The 24,729-nt window shown below is 41.6% G+C and overlaps 1 protein-coding gene across 8 annotated transcripts in view; it reads left to right on the forward strand.

Moving 5' to 3' along the window:
• The window catches only part of map7b (microtubule-associated protein 7b), a 29,722-nt gene extending 5,003 nt beyond the window's left edge, over window positions 1-24,719 (forward strand). Inside the window, exons 1-20 of one of the 8 annotated variants that reach the window (XM_067573351.1) lie at window positions 2,499-2,808; window positions 10,819-10,989; window positions 11,159-11,236; window positions 11,863-12,026; window positions 13,503-13,620; window positions 14,107-14,208; window positions 14,675-14,785; window positions 15,396-15,491; window positions 16,852-16,971; window positions 18,416-18,588; window positions 19,635-19,774; window positions 20,109-20,353; window positions 20,459-20,609; window positions 20,729-20,888; window positions 20,986-21,090; window positions 21,179-21,229; window positions 21,328-21,361; window positions 21,501-21,621; window positions 21,845-22,053; window positions 22,609-24,719. In XM_067573351.1, coding sequence (XP_067429452.1) covers window positions 2,640-2,808; window positions 10,819-10,989; window positions 11,159-11,236; window positions 11,863-12,026; window positions 13,503-13,620; window positions 14,107-14,208; window positions 14,675-14,785; window positions 15,396-15,491; window positions 16,852-16,971; window positions 18,416-18,588; window positions 19,635-19,774; window positions 20,109-20,353; window positions 20,459-20,609; window positions 20,729-20,888; window positions 20,986-21,090; window positions 21,179-21,229; window positions 21,328-21,361; window positions 21,501-21,621; window positions 21,845-22,053; window positions 22,609-22,619 — 2,529 coding nt within the window. In that variant the 5' untranslated portion in view covers window positions 2,499-2,639 and the 3' untranslated portion in view covers window positions 22,620-24,719. Of the gene's footprint in view, window positions 1-2,498; window positions 2,809-5,319; window positions 5,688-10,818; window positions 10,990-11,158; window positions 11,237-11,862; window positions 12,027-13,502; window positions 13,621-14,106; window positions 14,209-14,674; window positions 14,786-15,395; window positions 15,492-16,851; window positions 16,972-18,415; window positions 18,589-19,634; window positions 19,775-20,108; window positions 20,354-20,458; window positions 20,610-20,728; window positions 20,889-20,985; window positions 21,091-21,178; window positions 21,230-21,327; window positions 21,362-21,500; window positions 21,622-21,844; window positions 22,054-22,608 lie in introns of those variants that run through there. The other 7 variants (XM_067573352.1, XM_067573358.1, XM_067573353.1 and 4 more) reach the window with 7 other exon arrangements.
• The last annotated feature ends 10 nt before the right edge of the window (window positions 24,720-24,729 follow it).

Consider the following 24,729-nt stretch of genomic DNA (forward strand, 5'->3'; position numbering starts at 1 on the left):
TTTTGCAAAATTCATTTGTATTGGTCACAATATGTCAACTGTTCCTGTGTCTATGTGCCTCTCATACACACATTCAATAGGTGTGAGAAGGGTGTGTAACCTGGCCTATCCGGTTAAAGTCTGAGTGTAGGATTACAGCTTTACTCTATCCTGCAGGGACAAAGATCAGATTGCTCTTTCATGAATATGTCTGTTTGTGCAGCATGTGCTCCCTAATGAGATGACGCAGCAAATCTTATCCTGAATTCCTTTACATAATAAATATTTTAAGAAAACTGTGAACTGGGTGTGTTCATATTAAACTCTGCTGTAATACTCTTTATTAGGCTATTTGCTTTGAAAAGGTTGACAAAAATGTAAGGTCAAGTACAAGCACCTTTAATGTGTTTGAACCAAGATGTCTATCACTGGTTTTGTCTTTAATCATTATATCACCTCACTGTGTTGAACCACAGCGTCTTGGTGGCATTTACAGCTGTCATGCTGGTTGTTTAATCTACATGTATTTGCTTTAGTAGATGTGAGATATGTTTGCGCAAGCACATGCCACTATAAATGGTTCTTTGGACTTGTGTTTGCACTGTAATTGGACAGACCTCCAATAACCGTAATTACTTTGTTGCCCCTTTATTTCTTTATTTCTACCATCCATGACACCTGCACATCCTCTCTCTATATACCTCCTTTATTATTCACTCTTTCATATCCAATAGGCTACATGTTGTCTTTGCACATGCAGTGTTATTGTATGAAATGATAGTGAAGCTCAACTCAGTGTCAGTTACTGCAGTGAAAGTTACTGCTCACATATAAATATTGACTGTGCTGCATACTTGTTACTTTTGGTCTCAGTCTGTTCCTGTAAAGAGCCAGCCAGACATTAATGAAAATATTTTCATAACGACTGTACAGCCATGTTATGTCAGACAGCTGAGGGCTGTTTAGGTGGAAAACGGGGTGGGGCCATATACCATATGCTGTATGAACACACCCTTTCCAAAGAGGCAGCCCCAATACTGCGTTGTTCAGTTGGGTGTGTGCGTGGCATAGACTGTATATAAAGATGGACAACGCCTTTTCACTTCCTACCGCTATGCAAAAGTGAAGCCAAAATACTGCGTTTTCGGGAGCTGCCATCTTGCTTGTGTGATGTCATTTGCAACCAGAGTCTGCGCAGTAGAGTCAGGAGTGCGGGATGACGGCCCCACAAATTGACTGACAGCCATCCCGCCACCGAGAGCTGAGTGAGTCCAGGATGGGCGTAAACCAGCCAAAACCAGTCAGTAACTAGCAGCTACAGCTGGTAGTGAATCACAAATGAAAACGTACATTAGCGTCTTCCTTCAGAAACTACTGGGTCACTCGGCTTGTTTGCCACATCGGACGGAGATTTGAGGGCAGCTGATGTCACACCCCCTTTTTATATCATCAAATAGCTAATTAAAAACAAACTTATCAGAAAAATGAGCACTTGAACATACATCAGCATGATAAGAACTAAAAATTATTGACCTGTACTTTGATTTTTTAGTTTGGCTCGTGTCCCATCCGCTAACATGGAGGGGGCGGGACTTATGACCTATACTGCAACCAGCCACCAGTGGGTGATCAAGATATTTTGGCTTCACTTTTGATGAGCTTTCATGTCGTCCGTCTTTATCTACAGTCTATGGTGCATAGGCATGCATGGTTAGCTGTGTGTGTGTGTGTGTGTGTGTGTGTACACATTACATTAAAGCGCGCCTGTCATCTGCTCTCCACCCTCCTGCCTCATTGGTCCATGTGCTGCTGTTGTCAGGGAAACTCTTTACCGGTACCAGCTCACCTTCCACCGCTGGATTCATACTGAATATTTTAACAACCCTGCTGCCCTCTGTTACCCTTCTATTTTGGGGCCCAAGTGTGTGCACTGTGCAGTCAGCGCCTGTGTGATGTGATTCTTCTGACAAGTTTGCATTTACTGTACAGGACAGACCTAGCAAGAGTAAGTGGAGGAAGGGAAAGGGGAGGTTGCAGTAACAGTAGTGACTGCAGCCGCAGCATCCCTTGAGGAGTGAGGGAATCAAGAGATGTGCAATCCATCTAGCTCTCAACCAAGCCAGTCTTGTGGATTAAGTCTTCTTTTCTAAGCCAGACTACAAGAGCTCATCCGCAGCAAGACTGTCTCACACTCTTTCTCTCTCTATGCCTGGCACTGCCATCACAGCCAGTATGGACATAGCACAGTGAGCAGCTCTGTTTTTGTCTCTTTTCACAGACTCCTTCACCATCTCTCTACTTTATTCTCTACTCATCTTCTCTACCTGTTAACTCATCTTCTTTGTCCTTTTCTGTCATCCTCCACGTTTGATTTCCTGTGTCTGTCCTGCTCTTCTTGCCCTGTCCTCCTCCTCTCCTTCCTCTCTCTCTTTCTGCTGTTTCAGACACAGAGCAGCAATGTGCAGCCAGAAGAAATTGCTGTTAGCATTAGCTTTTAGCTATCGACATCTTCACTGAGAAGGGAGCTTTTAGGGGTGACCCTGTCCATCCATCCTCTGGTATCCGCCACTGACCTGCCCTCCCCACCCACCACTGTAGGGTGGGATGGGCAGGGTTGGGTTAGTTAGCCAGGGGCTCGAGGGTTAGCAACAGGGCAGGAGATGCCAGACAGTAAGGGACGAGGACAAGGAGGAGGTGGGGGCGAGTGCTCGCGGGGCAAAAGGAGGCTGAGGAAGGGAGGCAGCCGTTCAGCCATCCCCGCACTATTCACCATCACTGAGGAAGAGGAGGGACAGAGACGGAGAGATGCTTGCAGGAGGAAGAAAAGAGGTATGGAGGAAAAGGATAGAGGAAAAAGGAGGAATGTAAAGTGTGGGGCTATTGGCATTATGAATTTGCATGCTCTGGTACCGTTAAGCTACATTTAAACTATTGAGTACTGTGCGTGTGTGTGTGTGTGTGTGTGTGTGTGTGTGTGTGTGTGTGTGTGTGTGTGTGTGTGTGTGTGAGTGAGAGAGAGAGAGAGTAAGAGGAAGAGAGATAGGAAAGGAAATCGAGTGAGGGCATTAACATCTGGGACAAAGAGGCTACTGGGGCAGAGAGATGAGTCTAGAGACTCACAGCAGTAGAAAAAAAACCTAAAGTGGTGAAGCATTCAAGACAAAAGTGTGTGTTTATTTGTTAGTACGATGATACAAATGACTGGAAATGTGATAGTGAAGAAGTCTTTTGTTCAATTTTCTCTGCTCTGTTAGTGAGGTCTAGCAGAGCCTGCTGTGCTATCAGGGTGTGCATGTGATTGTGTGTATATTTCTTTGCTTGTTTTTATTGCACAGTATGTTTGTACTCTTGCTCTTGCGGATGAAAAAAGTCCCCTTAACCCATCAAGCTCAGCCAGCCAGAGACAGGTGGCTGACAGGTCTGATGAGAAAGGCAGAGTTTGTGTGTATGTGTGCAGAAACCAGCTGACAAGGCAAGATCGGGTCAACGACACAAGGGCAGCAGATGAGAGTGAAGGTGCAGTCCACTTCACACGTGCATGTGGTTGTAATGCATCAGTAAACAGGACAGCATGCGTCTGCAGTAACAGCAGATATAAATGTGCAACAAATGATTAACTTCTCTCGCGGAACTAAACTGCATGAAATATTTACTTTAGTGTTTATTTAGTTATTATTTAGTTTCGTTATTAAGTCATTCATTTCATACCTTTTAATTTTACGTTGATAAAAGATAGTATGTCCGTTGTGAGGGGCAGTTGGTTTCAGCAACCCGTTTGTCTGACTTCAGATTAGATACTGGAGTCTTGGTAGAGAACTACAAAAAGTAGAAAAAGATTTGGGTAATGTTTTATGGGTAGTGTAGTATTGCTTGTGAATTTGAAAGTCACAGGCCTGGTTTGGCTTTTTATGTTCTTCCTGAATCTGCCACTCTGTAAACAGAGTAATAAAACAGTAACGTTAAGTCAGCTTGGATAAGTTTTAATGTCCTTTCATCCTTGTTTCACCCTTTTCACTTGATTCTAGTGATATAAGGTTTTACTTGTATAACGGATTGATTGAGGACATTTTCATCTTTGACTTAGTTGAGGTTGATAAAATATTATAATGTAGAAACTAGGTTTTTATGATTTTCACCCATATTCACTCAGCTTAAGTCTCACAAAGCTAACCTGACTCCATACAACTAAATCATGTATGTCTGAATCCGCTATATAATATAGAAAGAACAAGACAAGAAGTTGGTCTGATTTCTAAATAATTGCATTTACTTGTAGTGTCAGACATGATTCTCTTTCAGGTTTTTCAGTGTCCTCATGGGAGGAAGCCCTCATGTGCAGCTCACTTAAATCATTAATAATAGAGGAGAGTAGACAGAAAAAGGATGACACGAAGAGATGATTGTGAGCTCCTGCAGCAAGCATTATCTCAAGGTATCAGGTGACTGCCGAGTTGTTCAACACTTGTCTTCATCTTAAACTTACAATCATGCTTTGATGCTATCCTTGTTTCAAAGATGCTAAGATGTACACCAGTGTGGCTATTATGCATGGTAGAGGTGTAAAAGAATGGTTTCATTTTCAGCAGTTGGATGGAGTTTTGATCGACATAGTAGATCGACTCAGTTGATGCCTCATAACATTTTAAATGTAAGCTCTGAACAAATACCAATGACCAAAAGTTTCTAATCAGTGTTTTTTATGAAACATTCAGACTTCTTAGAAACATCTACTAGGAGAGATTGAGATCCTGCAAAACTGGATGCAATTTCTGTTATTTGTGGCTGTTATGTCCAAATATTGTCAAAAACCATAATTGGTGATAGAATGACTGTAGATATTCCTCCAATCGTCTGAGCTGCAGCCTCTACCTGTAGTGTGCAATAAATGATGTGAAGTGCTCTGTAAAGTAGCACCCACTCCTCTGGCACCTGTTATCCAGGCCTGAATGGCTGTCTTGGGGCTGGAAAGGAAGACTCCCACCCCTGCCCCCTTACCTCTCTGTTGGCTGGAGCTTAGAGTTTAGCTTAGCATTAGCAGCAGCTAATCCTCTCAGGCTACAGGGGAGGCAGGAGCCACACAGCGTGCTTGCTTGCTACCCACTGGCCCGGACAGCACAGCATTAATCGCTAACTCTGACCGTTTAATCTGACCGCCAATGAATGCAGATAGATTGGGGGTGGGGAGCGTGCACGCGCACACGCACACACACACTTAGACACACCAGCACTTGGGGAGGGAGGGGCAGATTAAACAGTCACACTCTCCCTATGTCTCACTCTCTGTCTCTTTTACACGCAAATATACACACACACACACACACGGACACACGGACAAAAGGATGGGGGTTGGAGAGCCGCCACAACCTGTCTCACACACGGTCGGCTCTCAACAACAGTGATATCGACCAAAGCTGACCTCTCTCTCTCTTCCTGCTCTCTCCCTTTACTCTGGGAATAGTTGGTTGAGTTTTGTGCGAGTTCTTTTTCAGTTGCTTGTTTTACATCTTTTTTTTTGCTTTTTCCTTCGTCCCCCTCACCGCACCATGGACTTTGGATTTGAGCTTATCTTTCGCTATGTAGGATGTGTTCAGGAAGTAGGAACGTTGATTCTGGCACTCCAATCTGACTAGTCAGAGTAGAACACGAGCCAGGGGTTCAGCAGGTCCCATCCTGGGATCACACCCCTGGAATCATGAACCCAAATCCAGGTAAAGACTTTGTCAACGCAACTTCTGCGTGTTTCACTGATAAATCGACACAGGTTGCAGAGTGATGAATGAACACAAGGATAATGTAGTCTGTAAGTATTTATAGCTATTATGGCTTTGTACTCCAGCACATTGGATTTAAAATGAAAGCATGAATATGACATTAAATTGCAGGCTTTTACCTTAAATTCAAGTTTATTTACAGTTCACACAACATGATTGTTGCACTTCCCAAACCTGACAGCTGAAAGTCAACACTTAAACCTCACAGCCATTGTTTCATTTGAAATCCGGTTTGCTGGAGTAGAGCCAAAATATGAAAAACACATCACTGTCCTAATACTTGAGGACTACACTATAAAATCTGCCTATGTCTAGTTTCTTACTCAGAAATGGAACATTTGTGGTACTTAAGTACTGTTGCACCCTGTGTGCTTGTGAATCTGACTTTTAATATGGTGTAGTTTCCCACATTTTTTGGATAATTGTTATAAATAAGATATAAATAGTATTGCACTGTATGTGTGGCAAATCATAATATAGCATTAAACTCAAAATAAAACTGACTATTGGTTTGCAAAGGCGGTTAAACTGCCGTCTAGTGCGCTGAGCCAAATATACGAAGTCATTTGAGGTTTGTTTGTTTAATGACCTCTGCAACAGATGGACGAGGCTGTGAGGTGAAGTGGGAGGAAACAACTGCACCAGAAATTAAGTCCACCACATCACTGTGTTGATTCATTGCAGGCAATGGCGTATAGGGAGGCAGTGAACAATTATGTTTTTTGGGAGCGTCGTTTTATGCCTTTATTAGCGAATCAACAGAGGGATGACAGGAAATGAAGGGAGAGAGAGATGGCGAACAACACGCAACAAAGATCCTCGGCTGGACTTGAACTGGGGACGTCACGGTTCATGGTCGGCACCCCAACCAAAAGGCCACCAGGCCATGCGTGAAATCTTTGCAAAGTTCAGTTGGACAATGAAGATCCTGTGTCTCTAGGTCTTAAACCTGCCATTTTGTTTATACAAAGAAATTATCTCATTTGGAATATGGAGTTTGTATTCCTGAAGGAGAGGGAGGGAGTGAAAATGTGGAAAAGTTCGGTTAGCAACCCTTTTTCCAAGTATAAGAGTTGAAGCTTGACATGAAAATGAAAAGTGTAGATGTGAAGTTTGAACACATGGATCCAAAGGTTATTGCTCCCCACTTCATAACTACAATGTTTGTGTAGACACTAATTGATTCCCCTTTTGAATGCAGGATTTGGGGCTTTGGGAATGGTAAAGATGGTTGGGCACTAAAAGAGTTTCAATAATTGCAACTTCTAGGTCAGTCTATATCCAAATCATTCATCTCTGTAGACTTTTCACAATCTCCTCTCTTTTATAAGGCTTTATTTAATTCCATTTGGAAAGTAATGCTATTTTAGCTAACGTAAAACCCTTTGCTGCCCTGATCTGCACACAGTGTCATCTGCAACTCGAGCCACAGGGTGCCCTTTGACCTCAGTTCACCTCCTCTATATGCACAATGACCCCAGTTCATTAGTTCATTGCTTTCTATTCATTTGGTAAACCCTGTCTGGGAAACTTGGCTATGTGAGGCCAAGATGGAGCCCGGGAATACCCACTGACTTTCTTTAGGATAGTCAGTCACAGTGAGCTCCTCATGTTTCAGGGTCATGCAGCAGGCTATCCGTCATCATCATGGTTTGCTTAATTTAGTCTAATTGGCAGTGTTGTATCACACACACACACACACACACACACACACACGTTGTTGACATGGCATCTTTCAACATCCATGAATTATAATATAACATGAGATATAATTTGTATTGTGTGCGCAAATAATCTAATTCAGGGACATCTGGCTCTTGTTCAAATGACAACATTTATAATGCATTATCTCTACATGTGAGCTCAGTGTTGCTGAAGTATTGTTAATGTGAATATGGGCCGCACTATTTGCACATGTACTGTACTGTATTTATGCTCCAAATTCATGTACCTCATTTAATTTTTTATCTTCATATTTACACTTCATCTTTCTTTATGCGTCATAATATCACAAGAATCAGTCATGGCGAGTTTCTGTGGAAGTGAATATATATTGATTAATCACTAATTTTCAATGCATGCTACGTGTAACTAGCTGTTCTGAGCATAATAGTGTTATGTGTCATAAATTGCTGTGAATGGAACAAGTTGTTTCTTCCTCTTGACAGTCTCTATTTGTCTCCCTTCCTCTTCTGCGTCTTTGTGTTTCTGTGCCAGACTTTTTTGAGGAAGGGAATTGTTTCTTGTTTGTGTGGTTCAGAGCATTCCCAGTTCCTTTAGTAAAGTGCCCCAGTTAAGCTGTCAAATTGAGAAAAGTGCTTTTGCCCTTAGCCTGTCACTACTGGCTCACTGTGTAGTCCCACTCAGCATGACAGAGTGTCCACTACATCACTCACTAGATGTTTAGCTGTACAGACGGAAAGAGCTCCTTATTTTGTCTTTTTGGTGCAAACTTATAATCATATGACCTCTTGTGGAAAGTGCTTCAATACAATTTATAGATCTTCGTCTAATCTCATTTACATTGTTGTAGTGCTTTAGCCTAAAGCCATTCACAAATTTCCAGATCAATATTTGGCTGCAGCACATTATCCTCTTCTCTCAATGAGCTAATCTTTTGTCCGAGGAGGTGAAGGAATACATTGACTAGACATCATTGTAACCTGACCCAACTTTTCCTGCTTTAACAATTGCCATTATGAAACCAGTTCCAAGGCTAGTTCACCTGAGGCAGCGTAGACCTGTTAATATTTGTGCACTCACCTCTATAGATGTCCCATAGACTCTGACATGCAATACCTTTGCAGCTATGACCTCATGTCTTTGTCCTGCATTTCCTTCAATTCAGACATCTCAATGCGAGGGTGGAGACAGCATTGACATTTTCAGCAAAACGCCACCTCACAAACCCTGAAGTGTAAAAATGTCATCAAAAGTGAAAACGGTCATGCCTTTGTTGTGCTTTTGTTGGCTGCATAGGTGCAAAGGTCAAGTAAATTCAAAAAACTGTTCTGTGGTTTAGTAAATGAGCAAAGAGTTTCACAGAAAAACACAGACACAGATCACAGTTGCCGTATTAATCAACTTAATGCCATAAATATCACACAGACTAGTCTAAATAATACAAAAATAAGATGTTGCATTTGAAGTTTTGAATGTGAAGTGCACTTTAGCTTGTTTATTAATGTGTAAAAGGGTCCACTCGTGGAAGTGGATGTGAAACATGTACTTTGCTCCACTCCTCTGTTGGCATCATTAATTACCCAACTGAGCTAACATGTCGTTGAGAGGAAGAGATAAAGAAACCTTGTTGTAAAGAGTGCAAGAGAGACACATGTAGAATAGGGAGTGGCTTGTGCTATTTCAGGTAAAGTTCATACGATATAGTGTGTCAGGAGGACTGATTTAATTTGGTCTTCAACTTTCTGGGACAGATTGGTCTCTGGAGACTTGCCTCTCTCACACTCCTCACCACACTCTCATACACAATTAATGTTTATTTTCCACACCTGCCTCCATATATGATATGTTTTTTCAGCTTAAGTGTGTTGCTGTATTGGTAAAGAGGTGTGATTAAAGCTTTGTCCTTGGTGTCCTCTACTAATCGTGCCAGTCTTCCAAACCAAAGCTTGAGTGCATGTTGTCATTTTTTTAAACATGGAGGACATGGAGGCTCATCTGTTTCTTCATAAAGCCCGATATTAAGCTCTGTGTCTGTGTCCAGGAGGCTGACATGAAAGTGCTGAGTCACCCTGAGCTTGATAGTGCCATTAATCAATAGCTTAGCTCACAGCAGGCTGGAAACACTGCAACACACTGGTGACTATTGAGAATATGGTGAACACACAGCCTGTACAATACAATTTTTGCTTCCTGTCAGGCTACAAGAAGCAGATCAGAGGCAGCACTGTCAGGATGAGGGTAGTTTTGTTCATATTCGGTGTGTCATTCCCCTCTTCATCCCTCAATCAGATACTGTTTTTCTCACTCATGCTTGAATTCATATAGTAAATATGACGCACGCACAGTCGTTCTATATTTACATCTTACATTACTTTGTGTTTGATCACAACCAAATGAACCTTCAGTGTTAGTTGCTCCCAGCACCTCACAGGTACAGGTCACAAATACATAGTAGTACAACCCTTTATGACCTAATTACAATACATAAATGTGTATTTTCATATATATTATATTGTGTATATAAAAGAAAAGCCGGGAATAGCCTAAACAAGAGTGTAGAATACATTATTAAACTCTCTATTCTTCCAATAAAAGTACAATTAAACACAAAGCATTTTAGCGCTAAAGGTGATAGGACACTAGTAACACTCTGGCAACAAGGCCTGATAGATAATACACAACTTCTGTCACATTCAAATAGTAGTTATTTATACATATGAGTTATGTATCTGAGTGTTCTCTATTGGAGAGATGGAGCTAAATAGTATCAAAAGGAATCCTATCTTCATATTAGAAATTAGACATAAGCCTTAACTTGAAGTGGTACTATATAGTTTATATTAGTAGTGCATTGTGTTGCGTGACTACAATACACCACTGACTTTCATTGTGTGGCTCTATTGTATTGATTTACTTTGTGTCACTGTGTTGGTAAAGAGGCTGGCTATTGTATTGTGGGTGTGTAGGTACATGGTAGGAAAATGAGGCAGGTCTAGAGGTGAATTTATGATACATTTCAGACTAACATGACGTGTTTGTGTGGTGAGTTGCATTTATCTTAATATATTTTGCAGTGGTGTGTTATGGACACATTGCAGTAGCTCTCCTTGAACTTCCTCGCGGAGGATAGAAACTGGAAATGCAGCTGAATCGATTTGAGTTTTATTTGGTTGTAAAACTTTTATCACTGCGGATCATTTTGCTGATTTTTTTTTTTTTTTTTTTTGATTTAGAAGTCATTGAAGCTTTGTTATTGATGGATCTTCTAATGTACAATTCCCTCTGCCTCTCTCTCTTTTTTATTCTGTCTCTCTTTTACGCCATTTCCTGTCTCTGTCTTGCAAAGTATTTCGTCATTGACACTCGTTTGTCTTTTTTTTCCCAGCGTCTTACTCCCAGTATAAATCGGAGGATGGCGGAGCATCTTCAGCCGCCCGCCCTGGCTCCTCGGGCTCCGGACAGACTTACACTCCCACCCTGACCCCTACACCCACCCCAACTCCGACTCGAACAACCACCAGCAACAGCCCCAGTAACAATGCTGCCACCAAAACAGGCAAGACACACTGAAATACAAAGATAAATGAATCTCATGCCGCAACAGTCATAGGGAGACACAATACTGGTTTCTTTAAAATAAAATATCCCAGAGTTTTGTCTCCATCAGTCTTTTAACACAGTTGCAGAGTTTTTAATGCCACTTAACTGTTGTGTTTGTGCTGCAGATTCACTGCTCTTCAACAAGATTGACGAGAGACAGAGGTTGGCCCGTGAGCGCCGAGAGGAGCGTGAGAAACAGAATGGTGTGTATTCTTTAACTATGTGTGTGTGTTAATGTGTGGAGGTCTTAAAATGCATCCCACTCATTCTTTTTTTGTCCATCCCGAAACATGACTGAAGTTGGTCGGTAGCTGTGGTGAACTACCCGTTCCTCTGGTTGTTACATAAAGTCTAGGCAAAAGCCAGGCACCCCTGTTGCCATGGCACCCATGTTACATAATAGGTTAGGCCATGGTCCAGGGTTTAGGGAGGCTGTTGTTTTGAATGTGTTTTTGGATGAGTGTGTGAGTGACATACAACATATGGGCTTTTAGGAACTGTGGCCTGTTAGTGTTTGTATGTTTTTTATTTCTGAAGTGTGTGTTTGTATTTTTCAGAGTATTGCACAGTGGTCATACCACTAGCCCTTGCTGATTCGGGCTGAGGGATTTGCTTTGTGTTGAGAGCTAAAGCCTAGTCACATGATCTACAGCTGACCCATCACACTGCTGCTATAAGCCTGTGTGTGTCCATGTAGCATGTGTGTTTGTGCTTCTGATTATGTACACTTGTATGATTTAGCATGTGAGCACATGCAAAAACACCAACACACATATATCAAGCCCTTATTAACTGTGTGTGTGTTTATGTGTGTGCAACCATGCCTCAGCTGTCAAGGAGGTCCAGTGGCAGGAGCGCCAGGAGCGAGCCAGGCAGCACTATGAGAAGCACCTGGAGGAGAGGAAGAGAAGGCTGGAGGAACAGAGGATAAAGGAGGACAAGAGACGAGCTGCCGTGGAGGAGAAACGACGGCAGAAGCTGGAAGATGACAAGGTAACAAACGACCAGCATATCGCACCTGTGCATTCCAAGCTTTTTAATTTTCACATAAACGCACACAATCGCCTGCAGCCACACTTCTCATCATCTTTCCTGATGAACATGTTTAGTTAGTTGGAGAATGGAACTCCACTATCAACTCCTATCTGCACACATATTTCCCCATTTGTACTCACCAACTTTGTATTTACCTTAAATTGTAGAAAAACCTTGACATGGTCTCTGCTGTGATGTCACCTGTAGGTTTCTGAAGGGATGTTTTGCAGCTTAGCAGTTTTTGAGACTATAAAATCCAAATCCGGTCAATGGCTAAAAGGCCTGGTTGGAGCTGAGGTGAGAAGAGCATGAGGCTGAATTTGATAAACTGAGGCCCCTGTCAGTCAAGCAAACGAGCCTCAAAACACACAGTACTTGTCCTTAAGCCTCATGGTCTCCTTAATAGAACAATGACTCTCAAAATTGCCACCAAAACACAAAATGAAGTCAACTCTTGAAACTGTAACATCTTGTGGAAACAAAAAATAACTTTTTGAGAAAGTTTTGAAGTGGGGGTTTCTTTAGTCTAAAGAAACTGTTCAATCATCTATAAGTTCCTTGTTCAGTAGTTAATAAATCGTTTTACAGTGAATTGGATTTCAGGCTCTAATTAGTTCATTGATTTAATGAATGTGGTGATAGTGATGAGTCCGAGACCAGAAACACCGTTCTAAGGCAGCACATGACTATAGTATACTGTATCTTATACAGTATACTGTATCTTAATGGCACACAGTAAAAAATCTTAAAAAGGGGGGGGGTTCATGTTGCCAAGTGGTCTAAAGCATACAATATATAATTGCAATGTCCTGTATCTCTGCTATCACATGTAGGGAAAATGCTAAATGCTAAAAAAAAACATTTAAATGCTAAAAAAACATTTAAAAAAAAATGGGGAATATGACCCATCAGAGTTTTTCACTTCATTTTTTGTCATTTTGCTTTTATTTAGTTGTGACAGTAGAGATACAGACATGAAAAGCAGGAAGAGAGAGAGAGAGAGAGAGAGACAGTAGCGTGACATTCAACAAAGGTCCCTGGTCGGAACTGAACTGGTGACGTTGGGGCCACCAGACCAGTTTTTATTGTGCATTCTAAGAATATTTCAGGAAACTGATCCTCCAATGGACCGCAACAAGTTATGGCTTTGTCCTACACATTCTTAGGACCAGTTTGAGATACTCAGAGTGGTTTTGCTTTCATTTTAGTTTTAAGTATGTTTCATGATCACAATTTTGTTTTTATCTGCCAAGCACTTACACAACTGGTGTGCCCAAAACACACTACGTATCTATAGACTTAATATAACACACTGCTGCATCCATTCAGAGCAAAGAAAGTCTTCCAGTGTTGCAGCAGTATTTGCATGTGGGGGCGTTGTTTTTTTTTTTAATGCTGATGATGATATTGTAATTGTTGTGTTTGTGACTGAAGGCTCGTCATGAAGCGGTGATCCGTCGCACTTTGGAGAGGAGCCAGGGAGCCAGACAGAAGCCCAACCGCTGGTCTTGGGGCGGGGCACTGCACACAAACACTCCCAGCACACCAGCCGGTACTTTCATGCATCACACAACAATAACTCCACAAACTCACAGCACTTGCCCGCAGTCATTACAATTTGTTGAGACACACATATTTGCCCTTATATGAAGTGGTCGGACATTTTTTTCTCACTTTTACTGTTTTAGCCACTTTTCCTGTTGTCAGATTGTCTCAGTGCTTTCAGGTTTACTGAACACTTTTGATATCTCTGATGTCAGAGTGTCTGTCTTGTGTAAATATGTCTGCCTGCCTCTGCGTGTCAGTATTGTTCTGCCATGCTTATATTTGAACTATTCAGATCCGCTGCCCTCTGTTGTTACTGCTGACTCACACCCTGCTCTGCCTCTCTCTCTCTCTCTCTCTCTCCCTCTTCTTCTCAAACTCAACCTCTCTCTGACTCACTTTCTCTCCCTCTCTCTCTCTTAACCTCGCTCTCCCTCTACCTCCTCTCTGCTCTTTGTTTCTCTGCCATTGTCCTTTCCCCCTCCTGGTCCAGGTTTTGTCGAGTCGGCTTTCCTCTATCCACTCGACCTTGCTGGACTGGAGCACATGCAGAGTGCTTTCAGTCTCTACCGCAGATACGGAATGACCTCCCAATGTGAATATTATAGCACTGTATCAGTTAGCCGGCTAGCGTTAGAACGCTGGCTTTAGCAACTGTACTGTAAATGTTTTAGCACACTGCCATTAGTGTAAATGTAGGCCAACGTGAATGGCATGATTAGTGTTTTTTTTTTGATGTGCATGTAGCAATCCAGTTTGTGACTTGAACTTATATCCCAAGACACAGGATCAGTCAAACCTTTTTCAGCTTCATTGGTAGGTGACATAAGACCCATTTAGCACTAATTCATTGTCTAATATTTTTCCCTTTTAGCACCATGCTCGTAGTTTTTCATATCTAACCTGACTTAACAAAATAGAATAGAGTAACCCTTCAAAGAGAAAATCCTGACTCCAACTCTTTCTTCTTCTTCTTCTTCTTCTTCAGCCTTTCTTTCTTTGTCTGCCCTCTATAAAGTAATACACCATTAATTTTCTTTTATTATGCTGCCTGTTTGTAGATGCTGACAGGCGGTCAGTGTCCACGATGAATTTATCCAAACACACAGACCCTGTAATTACCAAGCGCCTGTCCTCCTCCTCTGCCACACTCCTACACTCACCAGACCGAGGTAATTAAAATGAACGTTACACGCAAACACCATTATTGTGCATTACAGTTATCCACCTGTGATGGTCTGCCTTTGGCGTTATGTTGGTTGTAAGCTGAATTTCTAATTTCTTAAACTTTAATTGTTGTGTCCTTTTATTTACTAAATGAGATTACACAAGAACAAATTATAGCTCTACAAATTAAAGGTGCCCTGTGGAGTTTTTGACCACTAATGGTGCTATGGAGCAATGTTTTTACAAGTGGGTCCCCGCTTGTATTGTGTTCAAGCATGCAGATGACGTGACATCCTTTCCTGTCGGAAGTTTCACACTGTTACGCTGACATTTAATGGCAGTGACTTACAAAGAAGTGCAGCAATGTGGTAACACAGGCAGCGAAGAAGAAGACAGCTTGCAAGTAAACATGAACGTGAACAATGCAGGATTTAAAATGTTTTAAAATTGGTCTTGCAGATGTTTCACAGGGAATGAAATGCAATGAAAGGACAAAACATAAATGTGTTTGTTCGAAAGAAAACTCCACAGGGCAGCTTTAAATTTTTTTTTTTTTTTAAAGTGTAAATTTAAGAATTAGTCATGTGTTCTTTGATGTTCATATGTTGCTAACAGGCTTACAGACGAGAACAGCCTCCTCCCCTGTCATTAGCAAAGCTCAGTCCAAACCCCGCCTACACCTGGGAAAGACCACCCACCACAAAAACACAGGTGTTTTCTGGGAAGGTTTTTGCAGTTTGGTTACACACTATGTGGCAGAGCAAAAAGATCATGGGCTGGAAACTGTTGAGAAATTCCAAAATGATACAAATTGTGATTAACCTGCATGAGTGAAATGAAGAAAACATGGATGCTCCGTTCATAGGGATATGTGTAGTTGTAAAATTATTCTCCGTCTCCATGCATTTTTTTTCTGTCTGTAAATGTATAAATGTCACTTTGAACCCGGAAGACTTGACTAAGCTTTGATTTAGAAGTCCCACTATACAGAATGATGTGATTTCAAATGGCATTTACAATATAATTATCAAATCCAATATCTATATTCATTTAACAAAATGTACTGTATATATGCATGGGTTTGTACTTTGTATGTGTTTCATCAGAGGGATCAAGATTCCCCCCCTCCTCTTGCGTGACCCCTTTCTCTAATCCTCTGTAGGATAATCTTTTTGTTTTTGTGGGAACACTGTATGCTGTTTTTATCCCAGCTAAAAAAAAAAATCAACACCCACATTTTAACAGGTGGACACACATAATTATAGACATAAAATGCAAACATGACACTGCATGTTAGTGTATGATGAACTCTGAAACCATGCGTTGCTTGAATAATAGGCGTCATAGGTTAGAGATTCAGATTCCTTTGTACAGTTTCCAGCCCAGTTGTATCTTTTCCCCCCTCACCCTGAAACCTGCAACCTTGCACTCTGCTTCATTATCTGAGCGAGCAATGCTGCATGTCGTCCTCATTAACTGTCCTTTTGTCTTTTTCAAGTGGCAAATCAGGTTTTCATGAAGATTAATTAATTGTGGCATCTGTGGTTAATAAGCTACTCATTATGTGCAATACGGCAATATTCCAGGGCAGGTACCAGGAACTGCATGGCAAAATATTCTGACTTGCTTACATACAAGCTTTTAGGACATTCATTTCTTAATTAGTTCAGTTGAATACAAACGTTGAGTAAACATCAGTACAGACCATTTTCTTAAAATGCGTCTGCTAAATGAAATTGTAAGTTCTAACTGTAAAATATTGATGCAATACTCGTCTTTGTTGTGCACTTTTTATTCGAATGCTTTCCTCTTTGTGTTTGCTTTTGGTTTGTTTGCTTCCTCTGATAATTAACAGCCCGGTGCATGCAGGAGTAGGTGTAACATCGCAGCCTGTGCATGGTTACGAGTTTACTTTAGCTCTCGCCTGCACTACCGTGTAGTACGAGGGTGGTATGGTAACAGAGACCGTAATTATGCATCATTTATAATCTGCTTCAACTGATTTGCTTAGGCTAATCAGCAGGTGGTTAATAGTTTTACTCGTTATGAAATATTACGTGTGTGTTTTCAGGCCTGCGCCGTCTTCCTCTGACGCCATGGGAGAGCAATGTGGTGAACCGTCTGCAGCAGCCAACACACTCCTACCTGGCCCGTAGCCGCAGTGCCATGAGTCTGTCTGGAGAGCAAACAGGTAACATGGAAGACCCCTCGTGCTTCTTAGGGTCAGCAGACTGAGTGGAACGGAGGAAGTTTATGCAGACATACAAAACCGTGAATCACAGCTCACGGTGCTAGAAGTGTTTGTGCTGTTTATATTTTGGTCTCTTGACCAGAATGGTTTCGGATGTTAATCAGATTTGGCCAGACTTAAAGCATTACACTGTCTGAAACTTCCCTCACCAGCCTGTATCAGGCACTCAAAGCTCACACACACACACACACACACACACACACACACACACACACACACACACACACACACACACACACACACACATCTAAGTACGCCATTCAGGAAGTATTTCCCTACTGATACCTTGCCTTGTCTGCCTCTTTTGTTACCATGGTGACAGTGGTTTAGATGATGTATGTGTTTGTGTGTGTTGTGATGTGCGGTGCTGAAATATTCAAAGATACTGTTTTACTAAAAAGTACGGCTGCAAATAACATTTTTTTTCTCAATTGTTTATCACATAATTGAAAAAACAAACCTGTATAAAGTCACATAAGGCATTTTTGCTTAAAAAATTATTGAAAATGATTATTTTATTATTAAAATAGTTGCCGACTCCAAATCTTTGCAGCTCTGATGCCCTCTCACATCACTTGTTTTGACAAACCAATCAAGCCCAAATAAATGCATTTTGAGAATTAAATAAATAATAGAAGTTGTTTAAATTATCCATCTACTTATTCGAGTGTAAACTGTAACATGTGCTACTTTTCCTGACAATTTACAGCATCTTGTTGTTGCCCTGTAAATCTGGTGTATTTCTGCCTGTTTCCTTTGCTAGTTTGTTTTATCCTGTCTTCTTTCTTTGCTTTCTTCTAACCTGTGCGCATCTATACATTCAACACAGTGTGTGTGTAGTTGCACGTCTTGCATGTGTTTTTTGTGTATTTTGCTGCATGCACACTTCCTCTGTGTGGTGACAGGTCTAATGTGTCTGTAGTGAGTAGTTTATTCTGACTGGAAGACAAATGAGTCTGACAAAGTAGAAATGCTTACAACACTGGGACTTTTTACAGCAGGGAATGGTTTGTCAAACCGAAGTTGTTAGTTTTTCATCCTTTTAATCCCTACCTTGATGAATCAGCTTTACTAAATTCTTCTATTAAAAGCATAACATTAACTGTCCAAGATGGATGATGGTTGCAGCTTCCAATCACTAGCATTAATGCCGTCTTTCTCTTCTTCTCTGTTTCCAAACTTTTTCTTTTGATTCCTCTCCTTCCTATGCTGCTCTTCCCAAACCCACATCTTCTATTTATTAATTCATTCAAATTCCTTCCCGTTCTTTTACTCCATGCTCTCGTTTATCAAACCCTTACCGCTGTCCCACAAATCCTCACACTGCCCTGATCCATAACCTTCCTCAAAACACTCCATACTCCCATCTCGTGCATCACCGTAGCCATGCCTGTGTGTCCTCGATCAGTTTCCTGCCACCCCATGGGCTCCATGTCATTCAAGGCCCTGCAGGCCCAGCCGCTCCCTCACTGTCGCAGCCAGGAGAGGAGCCTCAGCAGGGAGACGGCCTCCTCTTCCTCAACCGTTGCCCGCAGGAGGACCACTGGAACAAAACCGGTAGGTCATGTCAAGCTGCGTGTGACTGTACAGTATATCTTGAGGATTTTGTTCCTAGTACTGTACACAAGACAACTGCAATACAGTCTGAAATCTAAGCTGTGACACTAACAAGGTGCTTATTTGTTCATGTGATGGAGAAAACCCTAAAGTTCCCTTGAATCTACTGGTATTTGCTTTAGTATTTTTTAGTTATACTGGCTGTACATATACTCACTTGTTGTACAGGCTTTTTGGGTGTTTTATTATGCTCAAGCACAGAAATAATTCACCACTTTTTTGCTCCTCTTTCTCCTCTTTTTTCATGTTGATGATGTCCCCGATCAGTCAGACACAATCGATCTAATATCTGTCTAGCTCTGATCTTCATAACAGACACACACACACACACACACACACACACACAGAAACACACACACACTATACCCTCTGTCCATCTGTCTTCTGTGACAGTATGTCACAGCTTATACCATTAAGGTCTTAGATGGAGGGCATCTTTTGCACTGTATATCCGGCACGCTTACCCACAGACACATGTTTATATCATACATGGACAAAAAGCACATGTTTAATTCAGGCGCAATGCAGAATACTAGTGATACACCAGTTATGCCACCTGTGTGCCATTATGATCTTCAGGTTGTCATCTATGAATATTGAAAGTGTATTCACATCCACAAAAATATGATAAACTGCTTGTTAATTGGTTGATTTTAAATTTTGTAAACTTTGGTAACTAAGTTTTTTTTATGTTGATGTCACAGCTTGGTATGGTTAGTGCCAGAGGTTATGCAGGGCCAGGGGACGGCTGTCTGAGTCTAATCCTGTTACTAATCATCTTCTGCTGTTTGTCAGTAGGGCGCCTGGATCTGTGCACCATTTGTACCACCTGATTACTTTGTTTTTGTGAAGAACTATTTTGGTGACATGTTGCTGCTGCTAAAAGAGAACATCGGTTTACTTGAGTCCTGATAAAGTGTAAACAATTCCTTTCCTTTCTGAATAATAATTTTTTTAATCTCTGTTTCCCTCTCCTGGACCGACAGCAAAAGAACCGTGACTATGTGAGGAAGTCATGGAGCAACCTGTCACTCCCATTGGCTCCCATTCTGACTTTGCCCTCAAGCAAGTCCTCCTCTTCTTTAGGCAAAAAGACCAGCAAAGTAACAACGCCCTCTCCTGGCAGGTAGGAGAATCATGCCCGTGATAACTGGCAAAAAAAGAAGCATAAGCAGATATGTGACAGTTTGGAGTAAGGGATGATTGAAAATAAGAAGAGAGTGTAACTTTTTTGTGAGGTTTTGAGCAGGTATTACTGTGAGAACTGTTATTTCCCATCCATTCTTTTTAAAATCTCTTGATTGAAACATAATTTTCAGTGAGTCGTATGGTAAGAAGACTGATAAACCCAAATGATCACTAAACCAAGCTCCATGAAAATGTTCAAAGTGCTTAAAACTAGTAACAGAAACACATTTAATGTTATTTTTGGCCAAATGTTGCTTTTCCCCTGCACACAGGCCTCCACAGAAGACAGCAGGGCGCCCTCCGACCCCCAAGCTGCTTAAGTCTCCCGGAGCAGAGGACCCCGGAAACCTTCGTCCTCTCAAGATCACACCCGAGAGCCCCCACTCCTCTACACCCACCGCATCCCAAGGGGAGGAGGAAGAACAGGTTCTAAGTCCTCTACAGCCTCGACCTCAGCCGCTTGGCCAGAACAAGACCAGCACTGAGGAGACACCAGCAACACCAACAGCAGTTAGCGGTCAGTTACTATACTCCACCTCCTTTCACACCTTCGTTATCATGTAGTCTGGATTGCCACGTTGCATTCAGAAACACATAAAGTGCTATTTTCATACCTTTTTAGAGGGTGTAAGCAGTCCTTCAGCCCACAAGCCTTCAGCCGGCACCACAGATCCAGAGGAGGCGAGTCGCATCCTGGCTGAGAATCGTCGCCTGGCCCGCGAGCAGAGGGAAAGGGAGGAAGAGGAGCGCAGGCAACAAGAGGAGCGGGCGAGGTATGCTGTGCTGTGTGTGAATACGTGTGCAATCTAGAGAGTGTGCAAGCAGCTGGGTAATACTGAAGGTGTGTGTATCTGCTTTGTTTTCACCGCAATATGTGTGCGCGTCTCTACAGACTAGCCAAGGAGGAGATGGCTCGCCGCAAGGCTGAGGAACGAGCAAAGAGAGAGGAGGAGGCCCAGCGCCAGGCGGAGGAGAGGAGAAGGAAGGAAGAGGAGGAGAGAAAGGCGGAGGAGGAGAAAGAGAGAGAGGAGGCAGAGAGACTCCAGAAACAGGTCAGATAAAGCGTACATATGAACTCACACATTATGAACTAAAGAGCCACACAAGAAGTCTTCATAAATCTTAAAAACAAAATTCTGTGCGTATCAGAAAGAGGAGGAAGAGTCTCGTCAGAAAGAGGAGGCGGAGAGACTGAGGCAGGAGAGAGAGAAACACTTCCAGAAAGAGGAGGCTGAACGCCTGGAGAGAAAGAAGGTGACACATCTTCACGCACATGAGTAAAATTCATAGTAATTTCTGATCTGCAGTACATCTAAAACCTCTTTTCTTTTCTGATTACAAGCGTTTGGAGGAGATCATGAAAAGGACAAGACGTTCAGACACAGCAGACAAGGTAAAGATCACAGGAAATGTGGCACAAATCTGACAAATACAATATCTGGCTAAGTGTGGATAATATATCATTCTCTTTTTCTTCCGTCCCATATCTAGAAAGTGAATCCTAATAGGAACGGGGACAATGCGGGTAACTTCACTCACCATAAATGAAAGAATTATGACTTCTGTGTTACCCTGCTGTTGTACCTATATAAATATAAATAATCTGTAATTGTTGGAACTGTCGCTGTCTCTGATGGCTGTGTTCGTTGTCCTCTCATCATCAGTGGCCCCTGCCTCTCCTGGTCCATCTGCAGTGACTGTTTCACCGACACACCATAGCAACGGTCGCCAACTTGACCCCAACCCAAACCCCAGCACCGCAGCACTGAGCCATCCTGACCAGAGGTAGAGCTGTAGACTAGAAGCACAGCAAATATATTAGTCCTTTCAAAAAGAGGGGAACATAATACAAAACACAGTGGTATAATCCTGTTTCTGTGACTTCATTGCATTCTTTTTCATTAGATTTTGACTGTATTCTCATTTGTTTAATGTTCTTTATTATTCGTTTTTTTCGACACCGTCATCCTCCAATCCTCTGTTCCACCTGTGTCTCCTCATTTCTCAGTGAAAACGGGGAGTTTGAAGAGGTGATTGTACTGCCTTCAGATTCCAGGTTGTCTCCACCTGAAGGACAGGAGCAGCAGCATCAGCAGCAGCAGCAGCAGGAGGAGGAGGAGGAAGAGGAGGAGAGAGTTCCTGTCGTAGCCTTTAGGGAGAACGGTCTCCTAAAGCCTCTGAGCGGAGTAGAAGATATATCAGCCCAGCAGGGACCAGGTCAACATACATCTTCTTTCTGCTTTGCCCCTGACCCCCTCTTTTATTTGTCTTCTTACACCCTGTTCTTTCCTCACTTTATTGACAGTTAGCTCTTGGTTTGATCATCTTGCAGACTAGATCTGATGTAATAAAGTCGGTACTGCTACACAAATGTACGACTAAACAACATTTATATTAAGTTAATCACACATTGCCTGTTTTCTCATAGTGTGAAGCTTTACTTTAATTTCATCCTCATGTCTCTTTTTGCTCTCTATCCTTCCTTTCTTCTTCTTCTTACCTCTCAACACACTGCACCCTCATTGTCAGCTGAAACAGGCAGTTGGCTTAATTTACATTTATGACTTTTGGCAGATGCCAGAGTAACTTAAAATACTAGACAGTGTTCAATATTATGTACACATCATAAACATTTGCTGGTAGTCAAATCATCTCAGGGTAATAAACAGGACTAACTAGCTTTAGCTCTAACAGATTTCAGTTACTACTGTACTACTGCTCAGCACTAAAACTGATATCCTTCTCTGTTTAATTTATGTCCTTGATCTTTAGATGTTGCCTGATGCCCTGTTAGGACGAAATGATCCACACACAGAGCGCCAGGAAGAGAGACACGGTCAGAGAGAGGTGAAACACAGAGCTGTTGGACAAAGGAAGGACTCACAGCATCATAGACACCCTTCCAGAGGTTTTACTTTCTCACCCTCCTGCGTCCCCCTGCTGACAGATGAGCACCGTAAGCCATTTCCCAAAGATGGCGTCTCCAAAGATCTCCCTCTAGCATCCTCAGAGAGAAGTTACTTTCCCCTCAGTGAACTCCCCCTGGGGAACAGATCGTCTCTCTGTCTCTGACCACTTGGTCATAATGTTCTGTGTACAGCTGTTCTGCTCTGCACCCCAACTACCCCTGATTCTCAATTGAATGTCCTGAAATCACAGGAGGGCACTGAACACCTTATTCCATCTTGTGACTCTTTGTGTGTGTGTGTGTGTGTGTGTGTGTGTGTGTGTGTGTGTGTGTGTGTTTGTGTGAGTATGAATGAGAGACTAATAATAATGTAAACTGAGATCAGCTGTAAAGTCTTTAATCATGATACTTGAATAGTTTCTTTTTTTTTCTTGCTGTAGAAGGTAGTCAGATTGACAAAATCAGCAATGTGACGTTATAACTGGAACTTGCACAACAAGCTTAGAATTATAGGTTTTTGACTGGAACTTCATAATTCTAATGTTTCAACATTTTCTATTGAAATGTTGCAGAATAGATGGGGTATATGAATGATATCAGTCCATGAAGTTGTATTGACATTGGAAAGTTTCATGTGATGTAATATATTTTTTGCTGAGTCTACAGTGTTTAAAGCTAGAGGTTGTTATTGGGGTGAGGCAGCGGGTTGGAGTTATGATGTTTAAGTTAATTAATGACCAAATGAAAATACTGTTCTCTCAGAAAACTGAGAATTAGGGTGTAAACTACTGATTATTTGTTTAGTTTTATTTAATTGCTGTACAGATAAAAATGTGATTCTTTATTTTGTCTTCATTCTGTTCCCAATTTCTGTTCAAATTGTGAAAAAAAAAAATCTTTACTTTGACTTGAGGTCCTGCCCTTTCTTATTCACTTGTTTACCATTTACGTTTAACCCTGTCGAAGCTGCATCCCGTCACACTGTCTCACTGAGCCTGTGAGCAGCGTGTCGGAGGACCTCGCCGTAGCATAGCTACCTTGTGTTTGGAGGTTGACCTTTTGTTTTGGCCAAGAAAGTACGAAATGAATTAAAATAATTTACTGGTGATGTTAAATTTAAAATATATCCTGATTCATTTGATCTTTTTTTTTTTTTGATTAAGGATTTAAGAATAAATGCTGCTAATTGTGATGTTCCTTTGCCTTACCACGTCATAGAAAGAAAAGTGAGGTGATGCCAGGATTTGTCTGTATTCATTCTTACTGAAATGAGAATATATATTCCCAGCATGAGCGTTGACATTCTGGCCAGGTGCCCAAATTCTCCAGTGGCTTCCTTTTCTTTATTTATGTTCATGTATGAACGCTCATGATAAAATGTTATTGTCAGTTATGTCATCATGTAAGAGCTATAATGTCAAACTGTCCTTCATACAGCTTTTCATTAAGACAAAAGAGGGGGAATACAGGAAAACACAGGAACCTGACCGTTACCCCCTCATGTGACCTCACTCATTCTCCCACAACGCCCAATTATGCTGCTGTCCAGCATTTGGTTCTCAAACTTTTGCACTTCATTTCCTTTTTGTTCATATCTTGCAGTACCACCAAAATGGAAGGAAACTTAAGAAAGATTATCCATGTCTTGGATATGTAGTACTGGTTTTTGCCAGTAATACATAGCATGCTGTTATCAACACGATAACTTGACTTAGCTTGCAAATAAATTGCTTTAACTGAAGCATTATTACTTGTAAAGTACATTATACATAGATATCCTATAAATTATGTATAAAAGTTGATATATTTTACTAAGACTGACCACAAAGCTTTGAAAACTAAACAAGCCCTTTACTTCACAGGAAAAAGGGCTGTAGGATGAGCTGTTTGAACCACTGTCAAACTGAAATCTTTGTACAAATATACCAGCTGTACTGTTTGGCAAGTAAATAAAATGTTTTGAATTGATTACCTATCTGCTGTTT

This window comes from Thunnus thynnus, chromosome 18 (assembly GCF_963924715.1).
Source record: "Thunnus thynnus chromosome 18, fThuThy2.1, whole genome shotgun sequence".
Classification (NCBI taxonomy): Eukaryota; Metazoa; Chordata; class Actinopteri; order Scombriformes; family Scombridae; genus Thunnus; species Thunnus thynnus.